Genomic DNA, 21440 nt, shown 5'->3' with positions numbered 1-21440 from the left:
TTAGTAAGCATCTTGAATCTCAAACTTTAGTTACTAACTAGATCTCCCCCAACATCCTGGCGTCTGGCCAAGGATCATAGCACTGGCAATACAGAGGTTCACCAGACTAATCTCTGGGATGGTGGGATTGTCTTATAAGTAGAGATTGAGGAAACTGGGCCTGTATTTTCTACAGTTGAGAAGAATGAGGGTGATCTCATTGAAGTGTACAAAATTCTTACAGGGCTCACAGGGATAGATGCAGAAAGGTTATTTCCCCTGGTTGGAGGGTCTAGATCCAGGGGACAGAGTCTCAGAATAAGAGGTAGGCTATTTTGACTGAAGAAATTTCTCCTCACCTCAGTCCTGAGGGTGACAAACCTTTGGAATTCTCTACCCCAGGGGGCTGTGGAGGCTCAGTCATTGAGTATGTTCAAAGCAGCAGTTGATAGATTTGTAGACACCAATGACATCAGGGGATGGTGCAAGAAGATGGTGTAGAGGTAGAAGATCAACCATGAAGTTAAAAGTCGGAGTAGGCTTGAGGGGCTGATTGGCCTACTCCTGCTCTTATGTTCCTACAGTTTTGGTCTCCCTATTTAAGAAAGGATATAAGTGCATTGGAAGCATCACAGGGAAGGTTCATTTGACTGATTCCTGGGATGAAGAGGTTATCTTATGGGGAAAGGTTGGACAGGCTGGGCCTGTATGCATTGGAGTTTAGAAGAATGAAAGGTGATCTTATTGAAATGTATAAGATCCTGAGGGGACTCGACAGGCTGGATGCTGAAAGGATGCTTTCCCTTATCAGAGAAACCAGAACTAGGGGACACAGTTTAAAAATAAAGGGTCTCCCATTTAAGTTGGAGACAAAGAGAAAGTTGTTAACATGTGGAGTTCTCTTCCTCAGAGAGTGCAGGCTGGGTAATTGAACATTTTTAAGGTTGAATTAAATTGACTTCCTTGTCAGTCAAGAATCTAAAGATAAGGGGTAGACAGGAGAGTTGAGGCCACAATCGGATCAGCTATGATTTATCAAATGGCAGAGCAGGCTCGAGGGGCTGAGTGGTCTACTCCTGCTCCTAATTTGTATGTTCTTATGTCCACCCTTCTCACCCCTCTTTCAAAATTATCCTTCTCTATTGCCCTCCCAACTACGACAATTTTCTCACTGTTTTCCAGCCTCAGCCTCTGAACAGATGACTTCCTATCCTCCATGATTTCAACCTCAAACTCAAGAGATCACGTTCTCTCTCCAGCGAGTTCTCTGCCCTCTTATCCTTCCTAATTCTCTTATTCCAGGTAAACTCCCCAACCCATTTTATCGCCATCTCCTTGACCTTGCCATCCCACATGGTCTTGCTAATTCCACTGTATCAATCACAGATAAGGCTCTCTGATCACTGCCTTGTATCACTCATCACCCACATCCCTTTCCAGGCCCCAAATCCTACATCCTCCTGTATCCATCCCTGGAAAACACTTTCATCTAATTCATTTACAACTGCAATTTCAAAATCCCAATTGTCTAGCCTTTGGCCCTCCGTTCACAACATTTCTGCAGATACTGATTGGTTCACACACCCTCACCACCTTTGGTGCCCTATTTGCCAAAGAACCATTACTCTCTCTTACCATAACCATTTCCTCTAGCACTGTCCTCATCTCTCTCCCTTAAGTTCAAAGGAAGCAGATTTAAAAGAAAATGGCGCAAAACTAGTTTATCCATCCACCACCAGATTTGGCTGGACAGCATAAAATACTATTGGATCCTGGCGTTGTCTGTTAAAACTGCTCACTACTCCAGGATCATCCTGGAATGCATAGATAACCCCTGGGTTGATTTCTCTACTTCAAACTGTCTTCTTAAACACCTCTCCCATGTCTCCTCACCTCCAATAATAGGTGTGAGGAACTCAAGTCTTCTTTGTCACCAAGTCATTGAAGACAAGCTACATACAAGAGGGAGGGGAGGTCGGATAAAGTGTAATCCAGCTGTAGTCCTTTAACATTTCCCTGTCCTGGCAGTCTGGTAAACTCTATTTTCAGATGCCTGGACTTAGAATTGAGGGACCAGCCTTTTCTGCTGCACTCCTACAGCCAGGCAAGTTAAAAGAGGTGAAGCTGAAACTTGCCAACTTTGCACAATTCAGGGGAGAGGGGTAAGAGAAGGGAGGGATGATTAAAGAGGGGATAGAAAGGATGATTGGTGGAGGGGGGGCGGGGGCATAGAAAGTAAAGTATGGCAATGGACTCATAAGGGAAACAGTTTAAATTGTTCATGGTTTAGGGGATGGAATGGGTGTATGGAATCCAAGAGCTGCTAGGGAGTGATTGGGTAGGTGGGAGGTTGGGGGTCGGGGTGGGGGGTGGGGGGGTGGGGGGAGGTGGTGTGGTGGGGGCAGGAGAAAGAGAGGAATGCCTGCCCTTCTGTATACATTAGGGTCTGGATGTATGTGTACATTGAGGAGAAGTCTGGCTTTTTGTGTATGAGGTCCAAATTGCATGGTGTTGTTTGGTTATGTTTGAATCTCCCATGCATCAGTTCAGGTACATGTGGCTAATATCATGGTTCAGTCCTCAATATTAGTACAAATATCTAGGCTCCGATTCTGAAAGGTTGGACAGTCCTGATATAGTGCAGTAATCTGCCAATGTGGTTAAGATTATAGGGCCTAATGTTAAGTTAACACAGCTTCATTTAATCAGAATATAAAGGAGAGAAAACTTTATACTGCACAAAGTAGTTGTAAATTTCAGGCTCCAGGTCAGAAAAACCCAACATTTAAGCAACTGGCTCTCCTGTAAAAAAACTGTTTTGCATTTGTAATACATGACTGATAAACGTGTAGATCATATTAAATAAGCAGGTTTAATATCTGTTGGTCAGTTTATATGCACCATCCATCAGTATAGGTATTAAGCACTGAGTTTGTGAATTCGTATCTTTACGCATTGAAGGGTGAATAATTTCAATATTTTTGGAATGAGGATTATTAATTTTCCAGAGGTTTTGACATTCAGTCATCCAGTAGAAAATTTTAATTCCTACTTTGTACATTTTTCTCACCATCTGATAGGAAGGTGCTGACTTCCTGGCAGTATTCCGGTACATTCCCATAAATGGCCACTCTTCACATGTCAGCAAAGACAAGTGTCAGCGAGTGGGCAAATGTGGAGGGCATCACAATCAGGCAAGATGCTCATTTTGCCTGTTCATTTCTTAGAAGGGGATTCACTGAAAAGCAAACAGGTGAGGGAATGCTGGCCAGCTATTTGCTCCCCAGCGTAGGACAACTGAGACAAACTACAGCCTCTTGAGCGTCACCTTGGCTGGGGTCAGTTACTTCAGCAGAAGGAAAGTCTGGAACCTTTCTAGTCCTTATGACTATGTACCAGACTATGAGGTGCACATAACCACTAAGCCCTCAGGGGAGCTCACAAGTTAGCCATATAACAAAAAACTCAATTATACAAGGATAACACTTTGCTAAGCAACCACTGCTGGTTAATCCTTTGCCCTCACCGTAAAAAACTTTTAATTAAAAAATGACATTAATGCACTGTAACCAATACATTTATTATGGTTCATTGTTCACTCCATCAAAGGGATGTTTTGATTAGTTGTAAACCAATAACTGGAAAGTAATTTAGTTTACAGTTATACATGGTGTAGAACAAATACCATGAAAAACACTAAGGACCATTAAGTTCTGTCAAAAATAAATTGTTCACTGCATTGATCATACATAGATTGTTAAGCTTCCAGAAGAGGTCACTGTGACTCCATGTGAAAATCACTGCAAATTTAGCTGAAAATGCTCATCAGGATCACATAGGCCAAACATAAGGGAAGGGGCACCCAGATACATTGCCATCTCTCTCTTAGTTACATTTTTCTGTTATCTTATTCCACATTAGCAAAAGCATGAGAAATATTTTTCATCTTTTTCTGAAAACTCACTTATTGCTGAGCACCCTAAAGAAAGAGGTGCACTGCACCTGGGATAACCCACCCCCTAAAGAGGGAGAGGCACTGTAGCTGGGGTAACCCACCCCCTAATGAGGAAGTGACACTGCATCTGGGGTAACCCACCCCCTAAAGAGGAAGTGACACTGCATCTGGGATAACCCACCCACCAAAGAGGGAGAGGCATTGCATCTGGGATAACCCATCCACCAAAGAGGGAGAGGCACTGCACCTGGGAATTGAAGGAATGGGGGCACTATGTCTAGGTTAACTCAGCATCAGTTACGGAAAGGGCTGCGCAACTGGGATATGCCAACCCCTTTCAACATGCTAACAAATCAAATACTCACCAAATGGGACTATAATGGGACATGTAATGCTGTAGGTCATGACGACAGTGAAGACGCACATCATCCACCCATAGGCAGCTCCAAACTGAAACTCGTACGCTTGATGCTAGAGATAGAGAGAGAGTGCAACCAACAGACAAAAGTCAAAATAAACAAATCTTAGCTGAAATGCTGCTGATTCTGAACTGAAGAGACTAGCTTAATGGTGGGAGGAAGCTGAAAAAAATTTAACAAAGGCAATAATTAACGTAAGGTGAGACTTCAGTTTTATCACTTCTATATCTACAACTTAATTTAGCTAGCTCACATCATTGAGCTCTAACTCCTTCAAGGCAGTTCAGTAACAATTACAACATTACTCTACATTAAAAAAAACATGCTTGAATATGAGAACAGGGCGATTCAATGGGCTATACATGGTCTTTTCATACTCAAAACTTTGGCTTAGTTTCAGCCTAGACCAGTGGGATGGGGTCTGCTCTCCCAGTTGGCTCCAAGGGTCCCGATGGGTACGAATGGTCTGACAGCACAAAACCACCCTCTAACATAGCAATCTTTCTCTAGAGGTGCATAAGTAGGTGTGGGAAATGCAAAAATATCACTATGGTTCAAGGAGGGGTAATTCTTTTGTGTCTGAAGTAGACTGTTCAGATAGAATAGAACAAACACTGTTCTGCTATAAACAACCTGGGATTGTTGAATACTGGCACTGCATATCTGAAATGGGAACATACCAATCACTAATATCAATATCTCTCAATAGCTGGTAAGAAACTGTGGAGATTTTAAAAAGTTCAAATATTATAGTGTAGTTATTTTAAATGGTGCCTTGTAATAGATTGCAGCAACACATTGAGCGAATAAGAACTGAGAAACTTGTGTATGAACTTCTGGTTCCTCTTTCAGTAATATGCCTGAAGCTAGAGGATATTGTTCAGGAAAGGAAGCCAAAGATATGGTCAAAAGCTGTTGACTAAATAAAACAGTAGAGCAGCTGTCAGGCAAGAGAAAAATATAAGGTTAAAGCACAGGCTTTCAAATTGGGGGTCCCAGATTCTGCGGAAGGGAGGGGGTGGGGTGGGAAATTCAAGGGTTCTGATGATCTGATTTTTATTCATACACCATTTCTATTGTTCAGGATGTGTTTTGAGGTGTCTAATCCAGAAAAAAAGATTTGAATATCAGTGGGTTAAGATAGGCAAATTATTTGGGTGGGGGTGGGAAGGAGAGAGTAAAAAGGAATTCTACCTATATCTGACATATTCCATACCTGATTTAGGTGTGCTCAACATAAAAAAATAGTGGAAGTGCTCAATTCTCAATACTAACATCAAACTTAAATGGAAAAAGACTGCATTAAACAGTTCTTCAAAAAACTTTCAGAAGGAGCTGTGCAGCACCTATTCACTGCCAAAACAATGGCAGTAAAGCAGCAGCATTAGAGAACATTATTCTAACATTAATCCAATTCATCTAACTTTCTATAGCATTATACCATGTATGTGAGGTGGTACAAACTGCGTAACATAACCAATGACTGCTTACAGTCATCACTTTACCTGCTTCTCCCTCTTCCATTTTTTTTCTTGAGTTCAAATATGCTTCCAAATATCTATTTTCCCCTTACTCTCACCTGTTCTCATCTTTTCCTCCATTTTACTCAACTTTTCTTGCCTTTTCTCTCTTTGCCTCTCATTTCCTCTTGTTGCTTGCTTTCCATTTCCTTTCTTTCTCACTTCCTAGGGATTGCAAGCAATGAATATGATGAGGTATTGGCATCCTGGGACCCTGAATGTGTTGAGAACGAATCTATACTATAAACAATAAACACCAGGCAATAGTGGGGACCTTAATGAAGATGGGCCACAGAATATATCAAAATTAGGATGAAGAGTATGTCTGAGAATGAGGCAGAAAAAGCTCTCAATTGATCAAAAAATACAGCATTAGGACTGCATTCTACATAAAGTGAAAAAAATGACTACTCAATGTTTATTAATATTGCTTCCTTAATTCTTTTGCCACATTTTTTTAAACCTTCTCCATCTCCAAAATCATTGCTTGCTTCAGAATTCAAGTTACCAGACACATTCTGATACCTTACTTCTTCATGGGTGTGGCTAGACAGTTTTAGCGAATGATTCATCTTTGCATGGCACTTTAGCTGAGCCAAGTCCTGTTCTCACTAGCCCACTAACATTTGTGTACTTTACAGCAGGACAGTAGTTAGGAATAAGAACTCAATCAACTTAATTCCACCTACTACAGGGGCAATGAGGAAAACTGTAGCATCCTGAATCCTATCTTAGCCAAGATTAGTTAATTTAGCAGAGTCTGGAAGATCGAAACAGAGACCTTCTGGTGTGCAATGTTCAGCCATACCTTGGGTTTACAATGTGGGCAACTCCCATTTTAAGTTGGAAATCAAAACTCTTTCTCCCACCAAACATTTAACTAACCGAGTGCTAAAGCCGCCGAATGATGTGTGCTAGCATGCTTCTAAATCTTAACAGCAGCAGGAGGGCAGCCTCAACTAGAAGCAAGTTGTAGGGCGCTTGAATGGTCTAAGGTGATCTAGTCTGTGCTCTGCACCAACTCAGTGATGAGGGAAAGACAAGCTCAAGGGCATGGCATAATCTGAATCCAACTTATGGTGTATTTCTGAGGTCAATGGTTGGCTCCAATGTGGACAGGCTGCCAGAACACACTACGTTTGAAAGTACTATAAATGCATTTGCAAATGGATATTTACAATCAGCACTGGCAAAAGCTAGCAGCTCTGATATAAAGGCAATTGGTTTCAGATGAGAAAATTTGAGTTAGCATAGTCTGAACGTAGTTTTAGAAGATGCTCCATTACTCTAAGTAAACTTGTTCAGGCCATTGGGCTTCATTTTATGCAGCTCTTAGAAACCTCCTTTAGATTCAGGATTTTAATATCAGTTACCCTACTGTGATTCCACAGTAATTTTTAGTAGACTGTCATGATAAACCTCAAACAATTGGCAACTTGTATAGTATATCAAGAGTACTTATGCATGGCATGAGGGGCACTCAAATGATTCAATAAGGATAGTTCGTATTTTCAGGCAAATGCAATAGGATTTTGGGGAATGGACACAAAATAAAGCACAAAAAAATTGGCAGCAAATATTTTCTTGGCCACCTGAGTCTCATTATGCCAAAATGCCTCTGAACAAAGATAATGCAAATAAATAGTTAACAGCATCTGTTTGTCTGATATAAAGTACGCACACTCTCCTTTTGTATAGATGAGCTTCATTTAAAAGTCCAGAGCTTAGACAAGCTGACAAAGATCCAGGCATAAGGAACCCCAAGCTGGAATCACCTAAAATTATGCAGCTCCCCAGCACAGAGCTTCACAACTGCGTCCAGTCACCTAACCTGTTAGGCCTGCAGGGTTATCTGGAGATACATTGAATGAATTCCTGCCCCCGGTGATAGATTTACTGATCCAAGGCCTAGTTGGAAATTACATCGCCATTTCTGCCTGTCCAGTCTTTTGTTGGGAGAATGTTGTGTGAGTGGGAGAGCGAGAGAGAAAAAAAAAACAACCTCAAACTTGGGCAGACGTATAATTTCAAAATGATTCTCAAAAGAGTTGCATCCTTCCATTGTCATAAACAGTACATGGTTGGTATATGAGAAAGAAAGAAAGATAGATTAAAGACACCTACACGTTTGACGTTTTTCCTCTCCGCTGCTGACTTGGCTAAAGAGAGGCGAATCATGTACATTAGCAAGCCTGGAATGCGCAGAAGATCCATGGCATTCCCGATGAATGCAGAAGCAATCACGTAGTTCACAAAGAAAGCACCGTTATCAGGGAGAAAGACGCACCTAAAATAGCAAATACAATACTGTACTTCATGTCTGCTGAGATCAAATTCTGATCATCATTGCTCGGAGCAGATTACTGTTGTAAAACACTGTGGTCATAAGCCCTAGCAAAGCCATACCATTTTGATTAGCTTTGTTAACTGAATACAACTATTTTCCCAAAATAACAATAGCATAGTAGCAGGTAGATCAAACATTTAGTGGTTCAAATAGAGAGTAGAGTATGTAAATACAATGAAAGAGTTTTTGGCACTTTTAAAGCTCACTGGAACATGTAATATACACACACAATACTTGTGTCTCCTCAGGGAAGGGCTTGCAGTTCCATTCTTTATAATAGCGCCATCCAGAGTTTCATGAGCTATAAATACACGAAAACTAAAGATTATACAGAAATTGTTTTAGATCCCTTTGCTGAGTTTTCTTCATATTCTTGGGTCTGTTAGCACCTTCCCCACTGCATCCTCTATCTGGATCTCCAATGCCCCTAACTGAAGTGCTTTGGAAATATTCCAAGATCATGCAAGGTGCCATAGAAGTGCAGGTTCTTTCCATTGCACTGGCAGCATCTGTAGAGAGAGAGAAACAGAGTTAACGTTTCTGATGAAAGGTCATTGACCTGAAACATTAACTCGGTTTCGCTCACCACAGATGCTGTCTGACCTGTTGACTATTTCCGCATTTTCATTTCAGATTTCCAGCGTCTGTAGTACTTTGCTTTTGTCTTCCTAATATATCTATTTTAAATGTACTTTTTTATCAGTTAAAATTCAGCTCTTGGTTTACTCTATGATAATTTAAGCTTACCTATCAGTTCACATCCTCAATAAAACTCTTAACATTTAGAGATGATGGTTTCTCCTGATCTCCTCCACCTAACTACCCCCACCATCGACCCACCTTAACCTTGCTGTTTAAACCAGCATATAGGTCACAGACAAGTCTTCTAATTCTGTATTCACTTCTCTAACACACTACTTGTGTCTGTGTACGCACCAAGGAAGGGGGAAAAGAATTAACCAACAATACAAGTCAATAATATTGAGAAGGTTGCTAGTTAGTTACTCACTCAAATCGAACAGTGGCTTCTTCCAGAAACTTTTTGTCAAACAGCCAACGAAAAAACAGGTCCAGACTGGAATAGAAATAAGCATGGCTTTAGAGTGCAGCTTGCAACCTAGAATCATAGAATGGTTACAGCACAGTAGACCATTTGGCCTATTGTGTCTGCGATGGCTCTCTGAAGGAGCAATTCAACTAATGCCACCACCCCCCGCTCATCTTTTTCCCCAGCCCTGCACATTCTTCCTTTTCAGATAATAATCCAATTCTCTCTTGAATACCTTGATTGAACCTGCCTCCACCACACTCCTAGATCCTAATCATTCGCAGTTTGAAAAAATTATTCTCATATCGCCATTTCTTCTTTTACCAATTGCCTTAATTCTGTGCCCTCTGGTTCTCAATCGTGGCGCCAGTGGGAACAATTTCTCCCTATCCATTCTGCACAGACCTCTCACGATTTTGAATACCTCCACCAAATCTCCTCTCAACATTCTCTTCTCCAAGGAAAAATGTCCCAACTTCTACATAACTGAAGCTCCTCATCCCTGGAACCATTCTCATGAATCTTTTCTGCACACTCTAATACCTTCACATCCTTCCTAAAATGTGGTGCCCAGAACTAGATGCAATACTCTACTTGAGGCTGAACCAGTGTTTTACACAGGTTTATCAGAACTTCCTTGTTTTTGTGCTCTAAGGACCTATCGGTAAAGCACAGGATGCTGTACGCTCTATTAACTGCTCTCTCAACATGCCCTGCCACCTACAATGATTTATGCACACGTACATGCAAACTAGGAGCAGCAGTAGGCCACTCAGCCCTTCAAGCTTGCTCCACCATTCAATAACATGGTTTGTAACCTCTCTCATGCTCCCAATAACATGGGGGTGAAAGGGTAATCACGAATCTATCTAGCTCTGCCTTAAAAATATTCAAAGACCCTGCTTCCACTGCCTTTAGGGAAGAGTTCCAAAGGCTCACAACTCTCAGAAAAATTTCTCCTCATCTCTGTCTTAAATCAGTGACCCCTTATTTTTAAACAGTGACCCCTAGTTCTTGATTCTCCCACAAGAGGAAACATCCTCTCCACATCCACTCTCTCAGGACCTTAAAGGTTTCAATCAAGTTACCTCTTACTCTTCTGAACTCCAGTGGATACAAGCCTAACCTAATATTAGCCTAGTAAACCTTCTGAACTGTTTCTAACACAATTATATCTTTCCTTAAATAAGGAGACCAATACTGTACACAGTACTCCAGATGTGGTCTCATCCGTTCCCTGTACGATTGAAGCATAATCTCCCTACTTTTGCATTCAATTCCCCTTGTAATAAACAATAACAATCTATTAGCTTTCCTAATTACTTGTTGTACTTGCATACTAGCCTTTTGTGACTCATGCACTAAGACACCCAGATCCCTCTGAATCTCAGAGCTCTGCAAACTCTCATCATTTAGATAACATGCTTCTTTTTTGTTCTTCCTGCCAAAATGAACAATTTCACATTTTCCCACATTATACTCCATTTGCCAGATCTTTGCCCACTCACTTAACCCATGTTACTTTGCAGCCTCCTTATGTTCTCCTCACAACTTACTTTCCTACCTACCTTTGCGTCATCAGCAAATTTAGCAACCATATCATCTGCCCCTTCATCCAAGTCATTTATATAAATTGTTAAAAGTTCCCCAGCACTGATCCTTGTGGCACGCCACTTGTTACATCCCATCAACCATGGCTACCATCGGTTTCCTGTTAGCCAGCCAATCTTCTATCCATGTCAATGTGTTACCCCCTACACCATGAGCTTTTATTTTCTGCAATAACCTTTGATGTGGCACCTTATCAAATGCCTTCTGGAAATCTAAGTGCACCACATTCACCGGTTTCCCTTTATCCACAGCACATGCAACTCCTTCAAAGAACTCCAATAAATTGGTTAACCATGGTTTCCCTTTCATAAAATCATCAGAGCAGGGGCTCTGACCCAAATTTTTAATTCCTCTCTGGTCACGGGAGGGGTGTCAGAGAACTGGAGAACAGCTAATGTGGTTCCGCTATTTCAGAAGGGTTGTAGAGATAAGCCAGGGAACTACAGGCCAGTGAGTCTCACGTCAGTGGTAAGGAAACTATTGGAAAAAATTCTGAAGGAGAGAATCTATCTCCACTTGGAGAGGCAAGGTTTGATCAGGGATAGTCAGCATGGCTTTGTCAGAGGGAGGTCATGCCTAACAAATTTGATTGAATTTTTTGAGGTGACCAGGTGTGTAGATGAGAGTAGTGCAGTTGATGTAGCTTATATGGATTTCAGCAAAGCCTTTGACAAGGTCCCACATGGGAGACTTATAAAGAAGGCAAATGCACATGGGATGCAGGGTAATTTGATAAGGTGGATTCAAAAGTGGCTTAGTTGTAGGAGACAGAGGGTGATGACAGAAGGATGCTTTAGTGACTGGAAGCCAGTGTCCAGTGGTGTACCACATGGATCTGTGCTCGGTCCCCTATTATTTGTCATTTATATAAACAACATAGATGACTATGTGGGGGGTAGGATTAGTAAGTTTGTGGATGACACAAAGATTAGCCGGGTGGTTAATAGTGATGTTGAGTGTCTTGGGCTACTGGAAGATATAGACGGGGTGGTCAAATGGGCAGATAAGTGGCAGATGGAATTTAATCCTGTAAAGTGTGAGGTGGTACACTTTGGAAGGAGTAATTTGACAAGGAAGTATTCAATGAATGGCATGACACTAGGAAGTTCTGAGGAACAAAGGGACCTTGGCGTGTGTGTCCATAGATCTCTGAAGGCAAAGGGGCATGTTAGTGGGGTGGTGAAAAAGGCATATGGGACACTTGCCTTTATCAATCGATGCATAGATTACAAAAGTAGGGAGGTCATGTTGGAGTTGTTTAGAACCTTGGTGAGGCCACAGCTGGAGTACTGTGTGCAGTTCTGGTCGCCACGTTATAGGAAGGATGTGATTGCACTAGAGGGGGTGCAGAGGAGATTCACCAGGACGTTGCCTGGGATGAAACACTGAAGTTATGAAGAGAGGTTGGATAGACTTGGGTTGTTTTCATTGGAGTAGAGAAGACTGAGGGGCGACCTGATCGAGGTGTACAGGTTTATGGAGGGGCATGGACAGGGTGCAGCTGTTCCTCTTAGTTGAAGGGTCAGTCACAAGGGGACACAAGTTCTAGGTGAGGGGCAGGAGGTTTGGGGGGGTGGTGTGAGGAAAAACCTTTTTACCCAGTGGGTGGTGACGGTCTGGAATGCGCTGCCTGGGAGGGAGGTGGAGGCGGGATGCCTCACACCCTTTAAAAAGTACCTGGATGAGCACTTGGCCCATCATAACATGGACCATGTGCTGGTAAATGGGATTAGGTAGGTAGGTCAGGTGTTTCTCATGTGTCGGTGCAGACTCGATGGGCCGAAGGGCCTCTTCTGCAGTGAGATTCTGTGATATTGACTCTGCCTGATTGCCTTAAACTTTCCTAAGTGCCCTATAACATAATTAATAATAGCTTCTAACATTTTGCCCATGACAGATTTTAAGCTAACTGGCCTGTAGTTTCCTGTTTTCTGTCTGCCCCCCTTTTTGAATAAAAGAGTTACATTTGTTATTTTCCAGTCTAATGGAATCTTCCCAAAATCTAGGTCCCTCTGCTCCTGCACCCCCTTTAGAATTGTACCCTTTATTTTGTAAACCAAAATGAATTACTGTACACTTCTCTGCGTTAAATTTCATCTGCCACTTGTCTGCCCATTCCACCAATTTGCTCATATTGTTTTGAAGCTCCTCCCCACAGTTCACAAGCTTCCAAGTTTTGTATCATCTGCAAATTTTGAAATTGTGCCCTGTACATCAAAGTCTAGGCCATTAATTTATCGCAGGAAAAGCAGGAGTCCTAACACCAAGCCTGCGGGACTCCACTATAAACCTTCCTCCAGTCCAAAAACAATTAACCACTACACTCTGTTTCCTGTCACTCAGCTAATTTTGTATCCATGTTGTTACTGCCCTTTATTCCACGAGTTCAACTTTGCTCACAAGTCTGTTGTGCAGCGCCTATCAAATGCCTTTTGGAAGTCCATGTACACCACATCAACAGCATTGCCCTCATCAACCCTCTGTTACCTCACCTAGCTTGTCAATCCATTAAGACTGGACCTGCTGAGTATTTACTCTACTGTTGCACAATTTGCCATCGTCACCCTTAATGCTCTTCCCAATCAACTTTTATCCTCACTACTCTGAAAATTAGCTTTAAACTTGATGCGCTTTTGGAGGCTCTTCCCTGAACTTGAATGGCTTTATTTTTTTGAACATTTAAGATTTTGCTGAAAGCTCATTCCCAGCAATTTCCAGTTCCAGAATCTGTTGTAGTTTTTGCAAAGTAAAATATGGGCCACAGTGCTATGATGCTAAATTCCTACTGCGAAAGGCTTCATATTTGGGAACAGGGTTCAAATTCCATTCTCGACAAAGTAGGGGAGATGTCAGATAAATAAATTATGTTTAAAGAAACTATTCATGCTCATTTTAAAAACATCCAAGGCATTCCCCAGGTAGAATCTAGGGAACAATTGAGTTCTACAGCTTTGAACTACAGCACACACCTTCTTCACAGTCTAACTCATAGGCAGCCAGTTGTTTTGTTAATGGGTTGATCTGTTTCTACGGGGGGTGGGAAATAATTTTCACAGCTAGTGGATACCTGGATTGAAGGTGGGAAAAGATCATGGCAAAGTACATATCCATTTAGTGTTGCGGAATAGGCACCACTGCCCCACATTATTCCAGCAAATCAGTTCTTTTAAAGAGATTACACACTGGGCTTTTTTTTAAAAAGAGCAAAGAGGATTAATCTTGGCATGATTTCTTCTGCTTAAGCTGACACTAGAGGGCCGACACTTGGATAAGTGCCCATCACACCTCCACTAAAGCAGTGACACCAGGATAAGTATTTATTTATCCCCTCCCCATTCTTTGTATCTGCCCCTGCACCAAAGCACTGACACCGCTTCCAGAGAGAGAATACAAACTGTATCAATGTGCGGAGAATTGTTGCATCTCCTGCACATTGAATTGTCATTTTAACACAAGAACTAACTCACCTGCTGAGACCCAGAGATGGCAGAATTAAGACCATGAATATAAGGAAGGTGTAGCATTTGTGCATCGTGGTTCGATTTTCCCCCGATCTGAAAAAGACGTTGCAGTGATTAAAACCTACACAGAATTTATAGGCCTCTTTGACTGGTAGCACACTCGCCTCGAGTCAGAAAGTCCTGGGTTCAAGTGCCACATCCAGAGCTTTGAGCACAATTATAGTGCAGAAGCTCCTACAATATTAGAAGCAGCTAGCTTTTGAACAAGATGTTCTCCTAACCAAAAGGATGGCACTAATCGAATGGATGTAAAAGATCCACAAAATTTCTCAAAAAAAAAAGAGGCAGTTTTTATAGCAGCCTGGCTAATATTTACCTGCCAATGAACATCACCAAAATAGATTAATTTCTTGCCATGGTATTGTTATTGGGGGAACTTGCACGAATTGTCTGCCATGTTTGCTACATTTCAACAGTCAATATACTTAAGGGGAACTTCAGTGGCTGAGAAGCACTTTGCAGGTTCTGAGGTGCAATTTAATTGCAAATTTTCCTTCCAAAAAAAACACATGCACCTCAATTCCTTTCTCCCCTCTTACACCCACCAATACTTTCCCATTATTCTCCTTGCTCTGGATGAGACAGCTCAGCCCAGTCTATACATACATCTCCAGTGTACTCAAAATTTTCCTGTGAGATGACAAAAGCCTGGGGGTGTTAAGGAGGGTTGTAAAGGAAGAGAGAGGTAGAGTGTTTTCAGGTGAGAATTCCAGAAGATCTGAGGGTGAGACAAAAAGACAGGGAACCACAAGATGGCAGAGACAAAGGAACAGAGTTTTCAGTGGGAGGGAAAGAGGTTCTAAGGCTGGTGGAAGACAGACATGGGGAGGAATAAGTCAAGAAGGGATATGAAGATAAAGATGTGAATTTAAAATTTGAGATGGGAGTTTAACGTAAGTCAGTGACAGATGGTTAGAATGTGACATGGAACAGAACGTGGGTAGAACAGTTTTGGATGAGTGGAAGATTTCAGAGCGTGGTGGATGGTGGGCCAACCAGGGTAGCAACAGAGGGAATAAAAGGCATTGTGGGCTGAAGTTGGGGCAGAGGCAGGCAATGTTAGAGGTGGAAGTTCAGCATTGTGGAGAGGATAGAGTCTGAAGTTGGTTCAAAGTAAAACAGGATGCCAAAGCTGAAGAAAATCCAGATCAGTCTGAAATGATGGCTGGGAAGAGCAATGGAAGTGCAGAAAGGGCATGCAGTTTGTTAGGGGGGGGGGGGGGCGGGGCAAAGATGATTTTGCCTCAGCTAAGGCTAGATGTCTGACAGCAATCTGTCAACACAAGAGGAAAAAGAGAAAGATGGTGGAAATGTAGAACTAGGTATCATCAGTGCAAATTAGAAGCTGACCAGGTGACAGGAACATCTTCAGACAATGGAAGCATCATGAAATTGAGGCACCAAGGATAGATCCCCTTGGGATTCCAGAGATAATGCTGCAGGGGCATGAAGAGAAGCTATTGCTGGAGGTGTTGTAGCTACAATTTGATAGACAAGGCTAACTGAAAAAGCATCAGAGGATAGTGTGGTTGACCCGGTCAAAAGCCTCAAGGTGCTGAGGAGGAATAATGCATCCTGGTCAAAGTCACAGAAAGCACCCTTTTGCCTAAGGTTTTTTTGTTGTTTTTGCCAGGGGTTGAAATTTGATTGGAAAGATTCATGGAGTTGTGGGAAAAATGGACACAGATTTGGGGAGCAACGTATTCAAGGACTAGAGAGGAAAGGAAGATTGGACCTGTGTTTGTAGTTTGTAGGGAGAGAGAAATCATGGGTGATGTTAGGTTCAATCTTATTGACAATCAATGAGTTGCTTGCACTTGTTGGAGGTGAGGTTGTAGGGGAAAGGGACAGGGTTTAAAGGAGATCTTTAGCATTAGAGGAAAGAAAACAGGAGTCTAAAAGGGCTGGAATATAATCAAAAAGTTCAGATGGTTTATAGGTTATAATAATGGAAAGCTGGGAGTCATTACACTATTCCTTTTATAAACCATCCAATTACTAACATTTTATGTGCCATAAACACTTGGGCGAATCGCTGAATAATTAAGTTGGCTGTGATACGGAGATTTGTAATTTGGTTTATTTTTACCTGCGGGCAACAGAAATCTGATAGGTTACATTTCTCAGCATTCTGGTGATTGTGGAGAGGGGGTAGTGTGTAGGGGAATCTAGAATCTCAGTGAGGTTTATGCATTGCAACATTGGCTTGAGAATCTGTAAAGGTGTTGGGCTGAATTTGATGAGGGATACACTGCTTGCTCTACCCTGCCCCAAACCCCAGAAGAAATGTTAGAAGCCAGCTGACCCACACTAAATAAGGCAGCCCTGCAGCGATAACACACTGCAGGCAGCATGAGCAAGGTGAGAGTTGGACTTCCATCCCCCAGTGGAAGGAAGCCTGAGAGCTGCTGGCCAATCAGACTGGCCAGCAGCTCTAACAGTCCCAGCAGTGCCAGAACTCAGTAGTGGGCACTGCAAGTAGATGCACGGATGAAGAGGACATGGCCACTGGAGAAAGGCATGTCTGGGATTTTGGATGGGGGAGGATCGGGGAGCCTAGGGAGGAAGGAGGGGGTGGGGAAAGGCGAAGGCAGGTTTTGGAGGCCATTTGGGGAGAAACAAAGGGGGCAGTATTATCTTGGGAGTGGGGGGTGACCCTGATGCACGCATGGCACCCTCCCAAAAGGACCTACCAATTCCCTTACCTCCCACCTTATAAGCATTTTGCTTAAAAAAATGGCTCGTCTACACCTGCCCGCCTACCCATGCTGCCCGTTTTATGGCATGGGCATCATATTATTCGGGTCATTTAGCTTGGCAACAAGCTCAATTGACCGTTAATTATCTGCTTAAAAATGTGGGTGGGCTGCAGATTTTAATGCCCGCTCACCTACCATGTTATGAAGGTAGTTCGGGGTAGGTGGAAAGGTGGTGGGCTTGCCTCCCCTCGTATTTTACATGTCCCCCACAACCAAAAACATGCCCAGCAAGGGAAAGGGTGGTAAAATCCAGCCCGAAGTGCCATCAAGCTTGACAGTGAGTGTGAGCTGCCAAGCTGTATCAGATGTATTAAACTTGTGTCAGGTAATTATCAAGGTGTGTAGGAAACGGGCTGTAGACAGGCTGGTCAGAGGAGCAGAACAGTGGCAAATGAAGTTTAATCCTGAAAAGTGTGAGGTGATGCATTTTGGGACGACTAACAAGGAAAAGGAGTACGATGAATGGTAGGACCTTAGGAAATACCGAGGATCTGAGGGACCTTGGTGTGAATGTCCATAGATCCTTGAAGGCAGCAACACAGGTAGATAAGGTGGTTAAGACGGCATATGGGATACTTGCTTTTATTAGCCGAGGGATAGAATATAAGAGCAGGGAGGTTATGTTGGAGCTGTACAAAACGCTAGTTAGGCCACAGCTGCAGTACTATGTGCAATTCTGGTCACCATACTATAGGAAGGATGTGTTTGCACTGGAGAGGATGCAGAGGAGAACCACCAGGGTGTTGGCTGGGCTGGAGCATTTCAGCTATGAAGCGAGACTAGATAGACTGGTGTTGTTTTCCTTAAAGCAGAGTAGATGGAGGGGTAGCCTGATTAAGGTGGACAAAATTATGAGGGGCATAGATAGGGTAGACAGGAAGAAAAATTTTCCGGTGGGGGAGGGGTCAATAACCAGGGGGCATAGATTTAAGGTAAGGGACAGGAGGTATAGAGGGGATTTGAGGAAAAATGTTTTCACCAAGAAGGGGGTGGGTATCTGGAACTTTCTGCCTGAAAGGGTGGTAGAGGTAGGAGCCCTCACAACATTTTAGAAGTATTTAGATGAACACTTGAAATGCCGTAGCATGCAAGGCTACTGGCCAAGTGCAGAAAAATGGGGTTAGAGTAGATAGGGGCTTGATGACCAGCATGGACAAGATGGGCTGAAGGGCCGCTTTCCGCACTGTAAAACTCTATGACTATGAAATACAGTATTGATCTTCCCCAGTTGAGGATCTACTCAATTTAACTGTTTCCTTCCTAAGCCTAACGTCCTTTGGATGAATCTGCTTCCTGCCCCAATGTAACACCCATGACATGTAACTGCTTCCTTCATAAGTGTAATACACCTTTGGTGTATTGGGCTACAGCACAATTTGGGCCATTCCAATGTAGATTACTTCAGGAGTAAAGATTCTGTTTCACACTTTGGCTCTTCCCCTTTTCAGTGCCATGCAAGTTGGTCCATTTCAGACTGCTATGCCTTTATACTCATTCCCACTGAATGAGATGACGACTGTTTGTCACATGAGATCAGTAACCCAGCTTAGACAGACTAAAGTACATATGAATCAGTCATGCAGTTTCTAAGATGAGTATGCAGCAGTAGCAGCTACTCAGACTGTAGAAATCTCTGAGATAAAAACAAAAAGCTACTGCGGATGCTGGAAATCCAAAACAATAACAGAATTACCTGGAAAAACTCAGCAGGTCTGGCAGCACTGATGCTGCCAGACCTGCTGAGTTTTTCCAGGTAATTCTGTTTTTGTGTAGAAATCTCTGGGCTGGCTAACAGACCGCTTCAAGATGCCAGCCAATATTGAAGTAAACTGAACTGCTCAGGACACAGCCCCACTGATCTAAAATGGCAGATCTGAGTGACAGGAAAAACATTTTAATGAAGGAGAAATAAAATTTTAAACATCTATTTTTGCATAGTTCAGATAGGAGCAACAACTCGAATAGAAATAATTTCCTGTCACTTTCCATCTCCCATAAGCACCATACGGATTGCAGTGGTTCAAGAAGGCAGCAACCTTCTCAAGGGCAAGCAGGGATGGGCAATAAATGCTGGCCCAGCCAGCAGAGCCCACGTCCCGTGAATGAATAAAAAAAATCTCCATTTGAGCAGGTATCCAAAGCCTTAGTTTAACATCTGAAAGGATGTTTTTCCTCACTGTAATATACCTCAGAATCAATCTCTAATTTCTAATCAATTCTCTAACACTGACATCTTAGATTAATGATAAAGTGCACCAAAAAACTCAACATATTCCAACTTGGAATAGAAACTCTCAGTACAAACATTATGAGGATTCAAACTCAGCAAGTTATATGCCCTTTTCATAGGCACATGGAACAGAAAATTTCTAAAAAAATTAAAACACCCAGAACAGAAATACAAAATTAAATGAAAATACCTTGTCCAATGTGCTTCAAAAAATCCTGAGTAGTAAACTATGGTTGGGAGAAGCGCAGAGAAACACCACAGCAGAAGTGTTGGGAAAAACTGTGTTATGATGGGATTCTGCCGAGACACAAATTGAACAGGAAGTAAGCTTAAGGTTTTTGATGCTTGGAGTCAAGAGTTTGAAAGGTCAGGGCTTATCACTGTCAAATGACAATTAGTAATAAGCAGAAAGCGAATTCTGACTTATCTAAAGACATCCTAAGCAGTGGGGCCAAAGACAGACAGGTGTTACAACCACCACTGGCTCTATTTGTGTTACAGCAAGTCATTCCTGGACTGTATAAAGGGGGGACTTTCATCAACCAAAAAGCCATTCCCTAGCCAGAACTTTCTTAGGAATTAAGAAAGGATGAAGCATCTCAAAGTTAAATGGCATCAGGTATTATTGACTTTCATAATTTCACCATGCATTGAATGGCTCTGAGTTCTTGATTTCAGGGGACCACCCTTGACCACATGTAGATTTTGTTAGATACTTTTAGATACTTTTGGCCCCTTCACATGGTGGGGGTTATCAATGCCCTGGAAAAGGTTCAGAGGTGGACCACTCAATTGATGACTAAGTGTGCTTAATTATTACAATAGACTTAAACAGTTGGGGCTTATTGCTTTGGAGAGTAAAGAGATTTGATTGATGTATTTAAAATAGTGCAAGTCTTAGGGTCAGCCCATATAGACAGCCTATTTGAACTGGATAGATCAAAGAGAACTTATGATAGTATAGAACTAGGTAAGATGTCAAGAGGAAATCTTTTTGAAGAGTCTGTTGACCTGTGCAACATGTTACTCTATGTGCAGCGAGTGTGGATTTACGGTAAGCATTCAAAAGGCAACTGAATGAATTCCAACGAGTGGCAAAGGTGGTTCACTGGGAGTGGAAAGGTGCTTGTGTCAATCATTGTGGTCTCCTGGAGCTCACTTGTAAATTGGCATAAGATTTTCCCTCTAGTTTTTGCACTTTTCCCAGGAGACTGTGTGAGCATGTGCATGTAGATGAACATATATGTAGTAATGGCATCATTTCCAGGATGGTGCAGGCAGATGGGCAGGCTAGTCTACTCATGTCCTTTGTTTGAATGCCAGCTATATTGACAAAGGTTAATTTTACTCATCCTCCTCACTAAGCCAGGAACAGGGTTAGCAAGTTGAAGAAAATAAAAGCAATATTTTTTTCTTTAAAAAATGTTGATACACCAAAACTTACATTTAAATATTCAACAGGCTTTGTAACATTGAACTTGTCCATTGTTGTAATAATAATAGCAGGAGTGGTCAAGAAGAAAAGTAGAATAAAAAGGATACAGTTGATGATGAGGCAGCGGAGCCACCACGAAATCCCTCTCAATGACAAATGCTCCCTGTGTAAATAAAAAGATTCTTATATAATTGTACCTTAAGGCAATCGGCCACCCAGCTCTCAACAGATTTTGCAGGACACACTTGATTACCAAGTGAAATACTTGGGCAAAGCAAAGCTGATGGATTTGATCTTTCCTCATTTAACCCAGCAAAATACTAAAGGAAGGAGCATCAGAGAGATTTATCAACATTGCTGAGGCCTGGGTGGAATATCCACTCAAGTACAGTCTGGAGACTTAATCGATCAACAACCGAAGGTCACAAGCTCAAATTCTACCAAGATAAACTATGAAATGGAATTAAATCTTTTAAGAATTTTTCATCAGCATCAAAAAAATGACCAAAGCTACCAAATAATCATAAAAAGTTAACTGGTTCATTAATGACGTTTAGGGACAAGAATCTGTCATGCTTATCCTGTCGAGCCTACATTTGATGCCAGTTCACATCAC

General features: G+C 42.1%; 1 protein-coding gene across 1 annotated transcript in view; it reads right to left on the bottom strand.

The window, feature by feature from the left end:
* LOC144681046 (mechanosensitive cation channel TMEM63B-like) overlaps positions 1–21440 on the bottom strand; it is a 314615-nt gene that overhangs the window by 26545 nt on the left and 266630 nt on the right. The window contains exons 15-20 of the mRNA XM_078542732.1: positions 20834–20987; positions 19580–19686; positions 14347–14433; positions 9230–9295; positions 7998–8160; positions 4300–4405 (exon numbers count right to left, since the gene is read on the bottom strand). Of these exons, the coding sequence (XP_078398858.1) occupies positions 4300–4405; positions 7998–8160; positions 9230–9295; positions 14347–14433; positions 19580–19686; positions 20834–20987 (683 nt within the window). The remainder of the gene's footprint in view (positions 1–4299; positions 4406–7997; positions 8161–9229; positions 9296–14346; positions 14434–19579; positions 19687–20833; positions 20988–21440) is intronic.

Source organism: Cetorhinus maximus, chromosome 5, assembly GCF_964194155.1.
Source record: "Cetorhinus maximus chromosome 5, sCetMax3.hap1.1, whole genome shotgun sequence".
Lineage (NCBI taxonomy): Eukaryota > Metazoa > Chordata > Chondrichthyes > Lamniformes > Cetorhinidae > Cetorhinus > Cetorhinus maximus.
The sequence above is the reverse complement of the archived record's forward strand: the minus strand, read 5'-3'. Positions and strand labels throughout refer to the sequence as shown.